Source organism: Opisthocomus hoazin, chromosome 6 (genome assembly GCF_030867145.1).
Source record: "Opisthocomus hoazin isolate bOpiHoa1 chromosome 6, bOpiHoa1.hap1, whole genome shotgun sequence".
Taxonomy (NCBI): Eukaryota; Metazoa; Chordata; class Aves; order Opisthocomiformes; family Opisthocomidae; genus Opisthocomus; species Opisthocomus hoazin.
This window is the reverse complement of record NC_134419.1, coordinates 67,041,719-67,058,619: the sequence shown is the minus strand read 5'-3', so window position 1 is coordinate 67,058,619 and position 16,901 is coordinate 67,041,719. Positions and strand designations below refer to the sequence as shown.

At 43.3% G+C, this 16,901-nt stretch overlaps 1 protein-coding gene across 1 annotated transcript in view; it reads right to left on the bottom strand.

Moving 5' to 3' along the window:
* Positions 1-16,901, bottom strand: part of SORCS3 (sortilin related VPS10 domain containing receptor 3) — a 334,020-nt gene that overhangs the window by 218,558 nt on the left and 98,561 nt on the right. The window contains exon 2 of the mRNA XM_075423696.1: positions 3,750-3,817. Coding sequence (XP_075279811.1) covers positions 3,750-3,817 — 68 coding nt within the window. The remainder of the gene's footprint in view (positions 1-3,749; positions 3,818-16,901) is intronic.

Sequence of the window (16,901 nt, the reverse complement as noted above, 5' to 3'; positions counted from 1 at the left end):
ATAGGCAATGAAATGTAATGCAAGGATCCTGGCCTACAGAGGGTCTGGGAGTTAGAGGTGCTCCAACAGTACTTCAGATCAAAACCACATAAATTTACAGATTAAGAGGGAGAACTGTCTTCCTTTTGTTGATGGAGAAGAAGCAGGGTGGTGGAATTCTACAGAAAGCACATGTCCAACCTTTAATCCAATTTTTACTTAAAGCAAGCAGGATGCAGCTGGATTCTCAACTACCCGGTTAGATATTTCGCTAGACATTGATAACTGATGAAGGGTTTGCACGCCTGAAAAGCTTAAATAATTTCAGTTATATTTACAGACCTGTGAAAAGACCTCTCCCCACAAATTCTGATGTCTCACACCATCACAAGCACAACCACAAGAAAGTAGCTTCCTTTCACAGGATGAAAATGATCACCTCTATTCAACTCAGTGGGAAAAATAAAAATCCAAACCACAAGTGACAGGTATCCCTTGTGACCAAGAAGAGATGTGGCATTCACAAGAAGAAGGGGTGTGACTGAGTGTGTCTCTCTTCCTTGAAGCTGGCTGCTTCAGCAGCAATGGAGGCCTTTTCTGTGATTTTTTAGGCCCCAGAAGCATGGACTTGCTTGTTGGAGCAATGCCTGTGATCCTGCATTCAAATGCTGACTAGCATTTCCTCTGTCTAAACTTGTATCAGCCTGATATAGGAGCAGCTTCCAAAGTAACTTACAATTCTTCTCTATCCCTCTCCTGCTCTCACTTCCTTTTTTAATTACATTCAGGATGTTTTCTTATTGATTTACTTGTCTTTGTATTTAGATGAAGGATTAGAAATTTCTCTTATAAGGCAATTCAGTTTTCCGTTAAAAGAAGCCTCTCATGCTATAACCCAGGGGGAACTGGGAAGAAGCTTTTGATGCATGACACAGGCAATGGCAAGATGATATTTGGAGATTGCATTGCACTCCGCTCTATCTTAGCGTCCTTTGAAGTACTGCCATGTGATTCCTTGCTCTCTGCCACAAAAGCCACTCCTTTCTTGTGGAAGCAACTGTGTTTGCCAAGTGCTCAGAACAGATATCACACAGCATCACTGCTCACACGGGCAGGACTCCTGGTTAGCGGAAAGGGTGTGCCGTGTTCCCAGAAAACAGGAAGAAGAAAAAAACCACACCTGGCAATTTCCAGACCTCCTTCTGATAATTACTTGATAGTTGCATTCAGTTTGTGACCCACCAGTTCTTGGGACTCAAAGATGGGTTTGAAGGAGTCTACAAAAAGTAACTAAGGAAAGCAAACCTATTGCCAGAAGGCTTAAACTCACTCTGCAAAGACAAGTCCTCCTTTTGAAATTTTCAGGGTTTCAAAAATTAAAAGAAAATATTGAAAAGTACCAATTTAAATAATGCAAAGATCCAGAGGCCTTAATCCAGAGGCCTTAACGTGCAAATAGAACAGCAAATTCTGAGAAAATGAGTCTTTCTTTTAGTTTATTGCTTCCACCTAGTACCTCTTTGCATTTGTACAACATCCTTTCAAAAGATACTCATAACTGTCCTCTAAGACTCCACACTCCCCTCTGAAGTACAAGATGGCTTACTCCTGAATTTTCCAGGTGGGAAGCTAAGGTTTAGAGCCCAGGAGCTCTACCTACTAGCTCTTAATCCTGAACTTTCCTCCCAGACCTTGGAAGAGAACTCAGGAGGTTCTGACTTCTCAACCTCTCCGAGTTTCTAGGCCCCACACTGGCCCCTATTTCACTGCAGAAAAGGTGCAGAAGTGTTCCAGAACACACTGAAACACACTCTAAATCAGTGTGTTTCCTCAGCTGACCGAGTACTGGATGCATTTGGTTGTACTGATGATGAACTACACTTCTGTCACTCTGCAAAAACTCCAAAAGGGATGCTGCTATTACCTTTCTGCAGAGCTCAGGTAACGCTGCGAGTTCAGTATTAGGACAGGATTTTCCTGCTTGTTACATTATTTATGCAGAGCAGATTGCTTGGCAATTACATTTAAAGTACAATCACAGTGCCATTCGTACTTGTTAGGTAAAGAGGAAAAAAGTTTTTTAAGGCTTTAATACCTTGAAAACTACCAGGGTAAGTGGAAATGACTGTGTTCTCTCTTATTAGCTGCACAGTTATTTATACTTTTACAGATTACCATGGTACAGTGCAATTAGGCTTTGGAAGTACTGTGCAAATTGAGGAGTTTCAAGAGCTCTACTGAACAATTAACCCTTAAATACATTAACAGGAATAAACCTGCAGCACATGCCCAAAGTCTGCTCCAAACAGGGACTTTTAAATTAGCTGGGAAGAAAAGTACGAGAGACCATCTGCCAAGAAGATGCTCACACCCAGAGCAATGGCTACAATGCACTGACAGTTGCACCAACCACACTTGCAGCAGGTTGTGCAACAGCTGCAATACACCAGGTAAATCTGACACAAGGCACTTGGTCTCCCCAATGCCTGGCTGCCTTTTTTTTTATTTTTGTCCTAAGGGTTAAAAAACACCTAATAACAGTTCTGTTAAAGGTATACCATTTCCACGTCACAGGCAGGATGTTAGGAGGAAGGGCAATCCCCAGCAGGTAGAAAGTATTGGTGATTTCAGACGTCAAGGAACTGGCCTGCTTTTAGGGGTGGGTTTAGGGTTTTTTGGAGGTGGGAGGATATTTTTTTAAAACATACACACATAAGTACAAGCACACGCTTTGTTCAGCAGTGTGCTTCCCCAGTCCAGGACACTCCATCTCCCACGCCAGACTAGAAGCATGGCAGGCACATGACACAATCTGAGCCTGTCCAGAGCGGAGGAGACACCAGGACCTCACTGTGATATCTCTAGCCCTTTAGTGGCTGCTGTCCTTACAGCCCAAGGCAACACAGATTCACCGCCTGTCCTGGGTTCGGCCAGCACAGGGTTAATTTTCACCAGGAGCCAGGAGGGAACACAGCCAGGTGGGCTGACCCAACCTGGCCAAACAGAGCAGGGTATTCCATACCATGTGCCACCATGTTGGGTTCTGGTTGGGGGGAGCAGAGCGGCAGGAAGGAGTCACAGCTCGGGAGCGCACGGCGGCGGCGGGCAGTGAGAGTTACTCTCTGCGGTCTGCTGTTTTGTTTTGTGTTTTCTCCTTATCGGTATCATTGCTGTTACTGTTCCCTTTGTTTGTTGTTCTGTTAAACTGCCCTTATCCCGACCCACCAGTTTTTGCCTGCTTCTTTCCATTCTCCTCTGCCCCCCAGCGGGGCGAGGGGCGGCAGAGCGGCCGCGTGGCGCTTTTGTTGCCAGCCACAGCCAAACTATAACACCGCCAAGATGGCCACCTCAGCTCATAGGGCTGAAGAGCATGGCTAAGGTCAGCTAATAATAGCATCATGCACTGTGTTGTACACAATCTTGGACACTGTTCCAGCAAGGATGTACCATCTGTAGAGACTGTTCTCATGGCCAGCCTCACAGCAGAGACTCTGAGGAATGAAGAGACTTGTTTAAGGACACTCAAAGGCAAGAATGAAACCAAGTTCCTCTCCGTGCCAGGAAAATGCCCATATATCAAGCAACCCTCTCGTTTGCAGACCCCACTTCGTTATAGCAACATGTTCTTAATAATGCATCCCTTTTCCAAAAGGCAACTCCAGTTATCTCAGATTACCTCCTGTCTCCTCCCCTCGCTCATCCTCCAGTTTTACAAGAGACACAGTGCAACCGCTCCATGCCAGTTGCTGTGATTTCTATAGTCTGCTTACCTCCACAGTGAGCTCTCCGTAACACTCCCCAAGTTGAAGTCGAAGAGTTTTGTTAGAATGAGAATCACCTAGAGAAGGGAAAGGGAGGGAGGAAGAGAAAGGGAAAAGAAAGAGAGAGAAAAAAAAAAGAGTTTTCCTTTAGACTCTGTAACAATACACACGGCATCCAAAATCACCCAAAGGAGAGCTTAGCGTTTCTCCATTACTGTTGCAGTATTATAGGATCAAGTAAGTTAAAAAAAATTGATAAAATCATTAGCTTAATGCATCATGTCACCAGTAACATTTATTTTAATCTCAAAATGTTTTGCATTTGAAATAAAATACACCAACAGGAATTAATCAAACATTGTGAGCTGCTCTCTCTACAGCTATGGTTATTCAATGTCAGCGATGGAATCAGATGCTCCCTTCTTAACTCAACAGCCCAATCAGAAATTACAGCTGACTTTTCCTGTTTCTCAAGATGCTACAGCAAATTGGTGAGTCTCCATGGAAAGAAGTGGCACGTTTGTTAATGAAGATCCCCATCCAGCAAAACAGTCCATTTTGCCCACAATGAGCTTTGTTGTTCTCTATCTGCTGTCACTGGCTCCAGGAACATGGGAATTTCCACATGCTATCAACCTTTCTGCAGCGGTAAAATAGAAAGACACAGACCATGACACTCAGCTTAGACACTGAGCAAGGCAAAACCTTAGCTGTATATTTAGTGCTCAAGGAGATTCAGAGCCTTCAGGACCCACTGACTAACTTTCTGGCGAGCCACAAACACTCCCCAGTCAGGCCCTTGCAAAACTGAGGTAGGAGGAGAGGAAAGTTAAGCAGTACATAGGGGACCACAGGTGAATATAACTTCCCTCCGATATCCTTGGTGCTCTGACCTCGGATTTCACAGGGAGATGTAATCCTCCTAGCTACCAGCTACATTGCCCAGTGCCCTTCTCTCCCAGAAAGGCAGCTATGCACTGCTGTAACCTGTGAGCCTCTGTACAGGCTCCTGGGCTCAGAAGGGATGGGAGCTTCTGCAGAAAGAACAGAGGCTCCTCAGTAGAAGTGCAATTTGAGCATCAGCTCCTTGCTTTTTTAGCATAACTAATGTCATACAGTTCACTCCCTTGGATTCTATGGGACCAGCCTCAGGAAGAGCTCTGGGGCACCTCTTCATTTTGGTTTTGCATCATTTTAACATTTCAGCATTGTTTTCTCCTTCCAGGTTTCAAGAATGAGCTAGTTTCCCTTGCATCTGCTTGGGCTGTGAAAGCATCTAGGGAAATTTTTAGTAGACACTTGGGGGTTATTGCTTTGTTTTGTTAACAGGTACTTCAGAGTTTGGCTAAAAGAGGTGCAAATGAAAAATGTGCCCCCGAAGGGTTGAGTTCATGTATGTTCTCCTGTGCAACAAGGATCTTTTCTATTACAAAAGCCACATGTCCCTCCCTCTTCCTCCTCCCCCAGCAGTGGGACCCGCCACACCTTTCATTTGGGTTTCCCAGCTGAAAGGCTGCTGGGTGAGGAGTTTAAAGCTTTGCAGAAAAATGCCAAAGGATTAATCAATATCACAACGGCTGCAGCAGTCGGTTACTGTCAGCATAATACCGGGAAGAGACCTGCTCAAACTGTAAGAGACCTTGGTACGTGACTATGCAGTCAGTGCCCAACTTAACGGCTTTGGAATAAATGCTCTGAGCATTCCTCTCTCTACTGGATCCACTTCCTCCCCCCCCATTTGCATTTTGTCTCTTTATTTCCCCACGCAGAGACCTTTAGGAGGAAGATAAAAGCCAAGCTGCTTCCAGCAAGGTGTGAAAAGAAACCTGCCAGGCAAATTTGAGTCAGCATATGCAAGCCCGTGTCAGCCTGAACCGATGCTGTGGAGTGGGGAAATAAGGACAATATCCTTTTCATCACAACTTAAACCCTGCACACACCTTCCCCTAAAAGAGGGATAAGGTCGCTGCAAGTTGCAGCAGCCGAGGTTTGTATACCTCCTCTCCTTACACCAAGGGAAGCAGTGCAGCCTGCTCCCAGCTAAAACCTGAGGAGAGTGACATTTTTAGGTTGTTCCCTATATTTCCAGAGGGGCTCGAACAAGACTCCCCTTGAGAGCCTCTGGGAAGCCATGCAGCACAGCACAAGCCCTGCCCTGCCAGAAATCACACCGTTCATACTGCTCACAATTACGGCGAGGTTTCAGAAAGCTGGTTCTCCAGTTTCAGAGCCTAATTACATTGGAGACAGCAGCACAACTTCTGCCAAGTTCAGTGGATCCTGGATCCAGTCCTAAACATATTAAATAAAATCTCTGTGTCCCGGTCAAATTTCAACAGAGTAATTCTACCTGAAGTTGCAGTTACAACTGAAGGCAGCATCAATACTTTCCCAGCCCTTTGCAAGCCTCTCCCCAGATCTCTTATGCCCTCTATTTTTGAAGATGTCACTCATCTATGATAAACCCCGCAAAATGCAGGATAACACCAGCTTTACAGGAGTGGGCTGAATCCTGCTCAGCTCCCGGGTATACATTCAAAGTAAAAAGCACGTGTCTAGTACGGCTTTTCTGGATTTTTGCCTGGATGACTAACAAAAATCCAGCTCTGCCTGTTCTTAATGCGTGGAAATCAAAAGCATGAGCATCCCTTTGCAGTTAAATCTCACAAAGGGACCCAGGAAACAGCAGGAGTTGCCTGAGGCAGTGGTAATATGCAGGGCAGTCACCTACAGCAAGCTGTCCATAAAATCACTCACCAGGTATGCTCTGGCCGGGCAATGCTCCTGCACCACAGCCCCCGCTGTCCTCCACCCTGTCCCCGCTTGCCTTTGAGGCAAGACACTTCAGATTCAATAAACGCAACTCTTGCTGTGGTTTGGGAGTTGGAAAACCAGAGAGGACCGGAGAGGCTGAACACACAACCTTGCCAAGAAAAACTGCGACAGCGCATTCCCCCAGAACGCTGCCTGGTGAGACCGCGGCGCAAATGTAACTACTAAGGAAGTGTCACATGCGGTTAAGGCACAAATCAAAGCCTGAATGGCACAGCTGGTTCCCGAGTTGTTTTGATGGGGTGCTTTCGACACAGCCTTGTAGGGGTAACTTCAAAGCATTTCAAGAGGCTGTTCTGAGGCCTCCACTTCTCGTTGCTCCAATCATGCTAAGAAGAAACTAGAAGCAGGGATGTCAGGGACAGACGTGGGCAAGTACCATATTTTCTACAGCACTCTGTTATTTAAATGATTTAGTTGAAAAAGAATGGAAGAAAACATACAGAAAATTGGACGTATTTTCCAAAACTGAATTCTGACAGGAGAAAAAATGAAAAAGAAAAAACCCTCATTGATTCAAGCTGAGACATTTGATTCTGATTTCTACTTTGTAGTTGAAGAAGCTTAGCTTGTTTTTGTGAAAACTAACAAATAACCATGGTTTTTTCTGTGCCAGAGTGATTTTGCATGAAAATCTTCACTTTTTTTTTTAAAAAGCTGAATTCAGCTGAAAAATGGAGATTTCACATTTAATGTACCATTTCAAAACAAAAATAAACATTTTGTTCCCCTGAACTGAGGGAAATCTAGCATTGCCACCCCACAGAAATGCCTACTTTTCAACCTAAATTAAGATGAAAACCTTTTGCTCTGGGAAAAAGAAATAAAAGCAAAAAAATTTCCAAGTGATATTGATTCCAAAAAAGCAAAAGCTTATACTTGGGACTTCTTTAAACAAAATAAAGAAAACACCCTTATAGTGCCAAATTAAACTGTTTCTGTTCATCAAACTAATCTCCCCCAAATTAATTTCAAGTTAGCTGAATGCTGAGCTGCATTTTTCTCTGCGGTCATACTGCTCACTCCAAGCAATACAGCTCAGGTAGGAAATTTCCCACCCCCATCTCCTCTGGGCCGGGCTCCAGACAGCCACGCTGCGCTTCCCAGGAGACCCCAGGGGCCGGGGTCCTTCTGGGCAGCAAGCAGCTGGCGGGTTGAGAATGAAATAAAGACGAATCAGCCTGCAGGACAGAGTGGGGAAACAGGCCAGGCTGAAATACAGCTCCCTTAAGGCAATACAAACACTCCGGAAAATGCAATTTCAAGCTGAGCTTACACAAAACTAAATGACCTGAAAAATTCAATAGACTGTTTTGGTTTTCTAGACAGAAGTGGGGATGGAGAAAGGATAATCAGAAAAAATATTTTTTCTTTGGAAACAAGTGATGTTCCAGTCCTGCAAGAATTTCCTTAGGTGTTTTATTTTACATGCATGCCTCTCCACAGTCTGTTTTTGTTTTGCAGAAACTACACCTGAATACCCTGCTGAATACCCTGCTATAAGGCTTGCATGACAAAAATGCCAACTCCTGTCCATTATTTATCTTCAATGGCTTATACTACAGTACAGATTAAGAGTCTCTGGCACTGAGAAATCCCACCATCTCACCCTATAGTATACTGAACTACTAAATCCAGATTTAATACAATGGACCACTTCTCCAAATTAAGGCCAGCACGTCTCCAAGACTGCCTAATCCAGCAGCCTTGAATCTTGACACAACTTGGCTGGCATGAAAGCAGAAAAAAATATAACCAGTGATAACTGTAAATGTAACAAATGTAACATGTAGGGGATGTTATCACTTCAGGTGGTCAGAAACAAGTCTTGATTCTTTGTGAATAATTCAGACGGTTGCAAGACAAGGGACTCCTGAATAATCCCTTTAGGCGCCTGGGCCTTGGGAGAACAGGTATGCAAACTACAGAGATAAGGAGGCTGCAGGATAATCTGAAGACCCCTGCCGAGAGACGCCAAACAAACATGTGTGACGGACATTACCATATATTAATGAATTCTTGGAAAAGCCATTACTATGATAAACATTTCTTGGAAATGTAATGAATATGTATGTTAACATAGCATAAATACCTAGTAACTGTGTCTCTTCGGTGCACACGTTTGGAGGAGAGATCCCCTGTGTGCCCGGCGCCGCAATAAAGAATACCTGCTTAATAGTCTGCTGACTATTGAGTCTTCAATTCTGGCTTTTCACGGCATCATTTCTGGCACCCCAGATGGGACCCGCTCTGCTCGGCTGCAGGACCCGCTGAGAACAGGACTCCCTAGGGTACCCCCGGGATTTCCCGGAGGGACTCCTCGCCTCACTCGGATCACTGCGGGAGCAGACAAGGACCATCTAAACGAGTAAAGGTATTCTTTTTTTACTTTCTTTCTCTGTTTTGGTATGTGAGACCGGTCATTTGGAGAGTTCTCATAAGTCGTAGGAGACGTCCTACGCTGAGCGCTGTACACCAGGCTACTAGTGCCTGAGGGTGTACGTCTTGGTACGTTGGTGCAGGCACGGGTTAAGGTTTGCACTTCTGTAATAACGTGCTTTTGGTAATTGTGCGTTGGTACAAGCATGGGTTAAGCTTTGTACTTCTGTAATAACGTACTTTTGGGTATTGGTGCGCTGGTGCAGGCACGGGTTGTGCTCTGCACTTCTGTAATAACATGCTTTTGGTAGTTGTGCGTTGGTACAAGCATGGGTTAAGCTTTGTACTTCTGTAATAACGTACATTCGGTATGGTACGCTTAGGAAACCCGCTTAAGTTGTACTTCTGGCGATACGGATTTGTTGGTATTGAACTCGGATATCGGATATCTCGGATACTGGCTTGTTAACATACCCATCAGGCATCATAAAACCAAAAAAAAAAAAAAAACCACCAAAAAAAAAAACCACCTTGCACGGTGAACCTCTTTTCTTGTGACCAGAATATTAATTGTGACATTTTTGGAACGTGGTCAGAGCGGGACAGAAGGGGACGACAGATTAAAATTGTTAAGATAAAGACTAACAGAGGTACAGAATCAACAAAGTAAAACGGGAGACAGCAAAGCAGTGGTATTTTAAAGAAAAGCCCCTTAGGATGTATTCTAGCACATTGGAAAGCTTGTGTGACTGTATGAAGCCTCTGTGTGAAAGACAAATAAGTCAAAAAGAAAAAAAAAAAAAAGAAAAAAGAAAAAAAACACCACGTACGTTTGGTATGTTCTGCTGATTTCCAGTTTTTGACTTGGGACTGTTGTATTTGAACTCTGAGTCTTCGGGGACGTGGTTTATGATTTCTTAAGTATCAGTGCAGGGTCTTCCCGTGGGGGGGATTTTGAGAGCCTCTCCCAGGATCTAGACGGCAACATTGGGAAAAGTAGGGGGAGACCCCTCACTCAACAACATCTTAATAATGTATGGGGTTTGGTTTGCTTAAAGAAAATCGGCATGATTTAGGAATTGAGTTGGGAATTTGGGGATTGGTTTTAAAATACAAGTTGGTATATATTGTGGGGTTACAAGTTCTCTAGTTATTTGGCATTGATCGATCATTTAGGGACTCTGGTTTTGGGGTATGTATTGAATATACTGTATATATTGTTTTGAAAGAGCTCTATGTATATAAACATGTTAACTGAAGTGGTTTGCCTGTATATATTGTTGTACTTAGGTGATACAGTTTGTAAACAGAAGGATTTTAAAAGATCGCTTCTAGGTTGTGTGTGTGTGTGTGTTGTGTTAACCGATTGGTGGGGAAGTTGAGAAGTTATTTTATTGTAACATGAGCTTCGGAGCGAGGTGATCCCCTCACAAGGAAACAATTAATTGAATTATGATGTTAGAATTGATGCGGTTTTGTGGACAATTAAAAAGTATAGGAGATGAAAAGTTTAACGCAGTATTGAAAAAAAACATAAAAAACCCAAAAGGAAAACCCCTCTGGATTTTCCAAAGGGTTGTGTAAAGTGATTAGAACAGAAAGGTATCAAGTTACAAGCTGCTTTGCTAGCTGCTGCTCTAAATGAAGAAAAAAAAAAAAAGCAAAGTTCTTAGAAGTTAAGCAACAGAAAAACAAAATGAAAAAGAGGGGAAGCAAGGTAACTTTTTACAGTATGGACTACTAGTGGAGTGTGAATCAGAATACAATACTCCTGTGTTACCAGTAAAAAAAAAAAAAAAAAAAAAAGCAAAAACAGGTGGAACTTACTGGGTAGTACAGGATTTAAGAGAAGTGAATAATATTGTTAGGGGCATACACCCTGCGGTAGCAAGTATGGTTTACGGTATTGGATTTAAATGATGCATTCTTCTGTCTGCCTTTAGCCAAAGAAAGTCTGAATTTATTTGCATTTGAGTGGGAAAATCCTACCACGGGTAAAAAAAACCCAGCTTGCCTGGACAGTGTTACCCCAAGGTTTTAAGCATAGCCCAACGATCTTTGGAAATCAACTAACACGAGAACTTGAAGCATGGAACCCGCCCTCCAGAGATGGAACCCTTTTACAGTATGTAGATGACATTAATAGCAACTGAAACAAAACCTGACTGTATACAGTAGACTATCAGTTTGTTAAAGTTTTTGAGATTAAATGGGTATCAAGTCTCTCAACAGAAAACTCAGATGGTGCGGCAACGGGTAACCTACCTTGGATGCAAGCTGTCTGGACAAAGAGAACTAGGAACAGAACAAAATGAAGCCATCTGCAGGACTCCCCTCCGTCAGACGGTAAAAGAGCTCAAGACCTTTCTGGGACTGACAGGTTGGTGCTGGTTATGAATTTATAATTATGGAATAATAGTGAGACCCTTATGTGAACTTTTGAAAAACAACCCCACCGGATTGATCTGGTCCAAAGAAGCTCAAAACTCATTTCAGACACTTAAGCAAGATCTAATGAAGGCCCCGGCTCTGGGCCTGCCTGATGTTACTAAATGCTTCTGGCTGTTTTCTTATGAGAGACAAGGCATAGCTCGGGATCCTAGCTCAACAACTGGGACCCTAGAAAAGAGCTGTGGCCTATTTTGCTAAACAGCTGGATGGAGTAAGCAAAGGATGGCCAGGATGTCTGCAAGCTGTGGCGGCGGTGGTCTTGACTATTCAGGAAGCCCGAAAATTCGCCTTGGGCAAAAGATCACAGTACCGATCTCACACAGAATATCAGCTGTACTGCAACAAAAAGGGAACTACTGGCTTTCCCCATCCTAATTTCTACGATACCAGGGACTAATACTACGAACCCAGCTTCTTTTCTCAGCGGATTAATCTCTGAACCATTGGTACCTGATTGCTTAGAAACCATAGAGACTGTGTACTCCAGCAGACCAGATTTGAAAGAGGAACCCCTGGAAGATGCACAGGACTCCTGGTTCACGGATGGAAGCAGCATTGTCGGACAAGGTATTCGAAAGGCCAGGTATGCGGTGACAACAGCAGCCGAAGTAGTTTGTTCTCAATCACTACCTGCTAGAACATCAGCTCAAAAGGCTGAAACTATTGCCCTAACTAGGCCTCTGGAGTTAACAAAAGGAAAAAGATAAATATATGGACAGATTCCAAATATGCCTTTGGAGTTGTCCACGCTCATGGGACAATTTGGAAGGAGCGAGGACTACTAACTGCGCAAGGGAAGCAGATTAAATACGCTGAGGAAATCCTTCGACTATTAGAAGCTGTTCAACTACCAGCAAAAGTTGCCATCATGTACTGCCGAGGACACCTGAAGGGTAACACTGACCAGGAAAGAGGTAACAGGTTGGCTGACTCTGAAGCTAAACAGGCAGCAGAGAGAATGTAAGAGATTTTAGCCTGAATTCCAGATTATAGAAATAGAAACCTGAGTGACCAAGAAAACGTTGAGTATTCTAAAGCTGATGAAGAATTAATAGAGGGATTAGGAGGCCAAGTTCCATCCCAGGGGTGGGCCTACTTAAGTGATGGCAGAATTATAATCCCTGCTAAACAGATATGGGGGGTGGTTAAAGAAGAACACAATAGGACACACTGGAGAGCGGACTCCCTGTACAAATTTTTAAATCAGAAATTAATAGGGAAAAATTTGTATACTACAGTCCGACAAGTAACCCAACAGTGTGAAACATGTTTAAAAATAACCCCAATACAGGTAACCGGGTACAATTAGGCGGTATTGGGAAGGGAAGTATACCGGGACAACATTGGCAAATTGATTTCTCTGAACTTCCAAGAAAAGGAGGGTACAAGTACTTATTAGTACTTACTGATACCTTTTCAGGTTGGCCAGAAGCATTCCCTTGTAGAACAAATAAAGCAAGGGAAGTAACTAAGGTATTATTAAATGAAATAATACCTCGATTTGGGGTACCGACAATTATCTCCTCAGATAGGGGGACGCATTTTTGTGCAGAAGTAGTGCAACAGGTCAGCAAACTGTTAGGAATCAATTGGCAGTTACATACGCCCTACAGACCACAAGCCAGTGGGCAAGTAGAAAAGATGCAAAAATATGCCAAAAAGCGAATCTATATTGGTACCAAGCATTGCCTATTGCACTACTTCGGATACGTGTAAAACCTAGGGCCAAAGAAAATTTGAGCCCTTTTGAGATACTATATGGGAGACCATATCAGGATAAATATCAGGGGGAAGATTTGAACCAGTTGGGAAATCAGTATCTACAGAATTATGTTATATCCTTAGGAAAACAATTAGAAAGGATTAGTAAAAATGTTTTGGGTACCAGGGCTAAAGGGTTAGATCACTCGATCCATCCATTTAGCCCTGGAGATTGGGTTTATGTTAAGAATTTTTCAGGTGATCCACTGAGAGAGAAGTGGAATGGACCTTACCAGGTATTGCTGACTACCTTCACTGCAATCAAGATTAAAGAACAACCGGCCTGGATCCATCGAGTGAAGAAGGCTCCTAAATCAGGATGGATGGTCGAAAAGGCTGGTGGTTTGAAACTATGATTGCGGTGGTAACTTTGTTAAACCTAGGCTTTTTAGTATACTGCGATCACGACAACTTGAACTACATAACTGGACCAAGATTTGATTGTTGGATTTGTACTGCCTTACCAAAAGGTGACTTGAGACTCCCTTTATACGGGGTATGATCCACTCATTGGAATTGTGACAATCCCAGATATTGGTCAGCAATAATAGCTGCCTATGGAAAGCAAGATCCAACACTTGTTCGTGCTGACCCCCTTCCATACACACAAAAATTGTACTTGCAGAGATGGGTGGAATGATTATTTGATCAACAAAACTACAGTAGAAGTAGGAACTTGGGATTTGAAAGGGACAGGCGCGATATATATAGATTTTTGTAACAGAACCCAATTAGAAACCTATAGCCCCTCGAACTGGGATTATTTTAGGAATGTACCAATTGGCTGGGTAAACCGCAGAACATTTTGCAGAGCTAATCTCACAGCCACTGACGGGCCCTGTAAATTACACAACACGTATTGGTGGCTGTGTGGTGATGGCATTAGCAGAAAGCGACTCCCTGTGGGTTGGAAGGGAATGTGTACCATAGGTCATCTAGTCAGCCAGGACCGAATATTTAATCAGTCCCAAATACCTAAAGGCATATTAAGAACATCATGGAGACAAGCCAAACGGGAAGACAACCCACTTGTAAGTAGGGGAACAAAATTTAACCTCTTGGCTCCCCAATTTAGAGTGATTGAAACAATTGTTCATGGGAATGATCACACTGGTGGTTTTGGGAATACTTGTTTGCATGTCTCTCAAATGTTTCCTTTGGTGTTGTCAGGGCTCAGTTGAGACGTACAGTGACTGGAAAAGGAACAAGATTAGGCACCAAGTAGAAACTGGAAAATACTTTTCCCAGAGCCTTGGCGTGAAAGACTAAAGGAATTTGAAAATAATACCTACAAAATAGAATAGTGAGGATTCATAGCTTTCTAGCTACAAATCCTCAAAAGAAAAGGAGGGATTGATAACTGTAAATGTAACAAATGTAACATGTAGGGGATGTTATCACTTCAGGTGGTCAGAAACAAGTCTTGGTTCTTTGTGAATAATTCAGACGGTTGCAAGACAAGGGACTCCTGAATAATCCCTTTAGGCGCCTGGGCCTTGGGAGAACAGGTATGCAAACTACAGAGATAAGGAGGCTGCAGGATAATCTGAAGACCCCTGCCGAGAGACGCCAAACAAACATGTGTGACGGACATTACCATATATTAATGAATTCTTGGAAAAGCCATTACTATGATAAACATTTCTTGGAAATGTAATGAATATGTATGTTAACATAGCATAAATACCTAGTAACTGTGTCTCTTCGGTGCACACGTTTGGAGGAGAGATCCCCCGTGTGCCCGGCGCCGCAATAAAGAATACCTGCTTAATAGTCTGCTGACTATTGAGTCTTCAATTCCGGCTTTTCACGGCATCACCAGAAACGGTAGTGCAGGTTTCATTCCATGTTGCAAACACATCCCTGAAGGGATCCCTATTGTTCAGAAAATTATTAGGAATCTCTGAGCCCATAAGTCACAAAAGTGCTCAGAAGCTCTTCACAGTATTCGGTGGTGTAACAACTTTCATGCCCATAAAATTTTACTACTAAATTTTACTACTTCCATTCATTCAACCCTCCTCCAGATCTTGTCAATTCTAAACTGGCAAAGTGCTTTGCATATACCCCACAGTGGACTATATAACTCAGTTTTCCACAAATTAGAGTGGAAAGGCATTGCAGTCACTTCAGCAGGTAGACAGCGAACTTCAGGACAACTAGAAGGCTCCTGATCAAAGGCAGTCATGTTCCTGTATCAGGTGATGCTTCTATGAGAGACAGGAGAGAGAACAGCACGGCAACAAGAGAGAATACGTGATCCTTTGAGGTAGATATCTGCAAGGCCAGTGCTGATCCACTTCAGGAGATTCATCTCCTCTCTAAGTGATCCTGCTATATCAGCACAGAGATTAACACAGCTCATCAGTAGCCCTGTCCACATATTTACAGAGTGTAATTAATGATAAGCAAAGGGATGAGCACTGGGCAGCGCACAGCACAACAAAGAGATGGCGGACAGATTCACATGTGAAGAATGAGAGCTCTCCATCCGCTTGCTCTGGCATGCTGGGGTCTCCTTTTCCTGCCTGCAGACCAAGCTCCATGATGTTTGCCATCTTTTCTCCCCCCACACACACCAGCCACACAAAGCTTGTCTGCAAGTTTCATCTGCCTTTCCCCAATTCATATGAGGGCAACAGCACCCAACAAATTCAGAATGTGAATAACCCCAGGCTACTGGGAGCCAGTATCAGTAAATTGCTCAAGGCTGAAGGCAAATTGGGAGCTAAAAAGCCAGCAACACTGCTCTATGGAGGTCCCTAGCCATTTCTTTCTTTTTTTTTTTTCTTTTTTTTTCTTTTTTTTTTTCTTTTTTCTTCTCTTTTTTTGTGGTGGTGGTGGTAGGTTTTTTTTAAGGCACTAAATTAATAATTAATGATTAACTGATCAGCAAACTCACGGAGTTATTCAGGGTGACAAATTCTCTAAGTAAAGTGGTCTTCCATATAATCTCTGCATTCTAAGCTAACTCAGGCGAAAGCCTACAATATCACCCTAATTTTTCACACATAAATGCTCAGAAGATGGGAAGAGGATTATTTACATGCTCAACACACATTTGGGATTAAGTGTGTAGAGGGTTGACCCCGACCAGTAAGTAAGCACCCACTCAGACACTTGCTGTCTTCCCCACCCCAGGGGCTGGTGGAGAGAACCAGAAGAGCAGAAGTGAAAAAAACCTTGTAATTCCAGACAAAGACAGTTCAGCAAGTGAACGAAGGTGGGGGCGAAGTGATGCAAAGACAGTCACTGAAAGATGGCTACTTTGGAAAGACTATTCCACAGTTGTTATTGCTAAGGATGGTATTATATGGGACGGAATCCCGCTTCGGCCAGTTTGCGTCAGCTCTTCTAGCTGTAGCCCCTCCCAAGCTCCTGACTGCCCTCAGCCTACTCCTAGGGCAGGCAGAGTGAGAAACAGAGAAAACCCTGACACTGTGCAAGCACTGTTCAGCTATACCCAAAACATTGGTGTGTTACCAACACTGGTTTAGATGAAAATTCAAAAACGGCATGACACAGGCTGCTATGAAGAAAATTACCTCTGTTCCAAGAAAAGTATTTTCCTAGATTAAAGTACAGTGGTTCTCAAAAACAGTTACTACATAACCCTGGTCCCACCAAAATCACTTCCCACACACAAAAACATATGCGTGCATGTGTGTGATCACACTGCACAACACCACCATCCTCATTTACCGTGGAGGCCTAAGTGCAATTGCCAATACCCAAGAG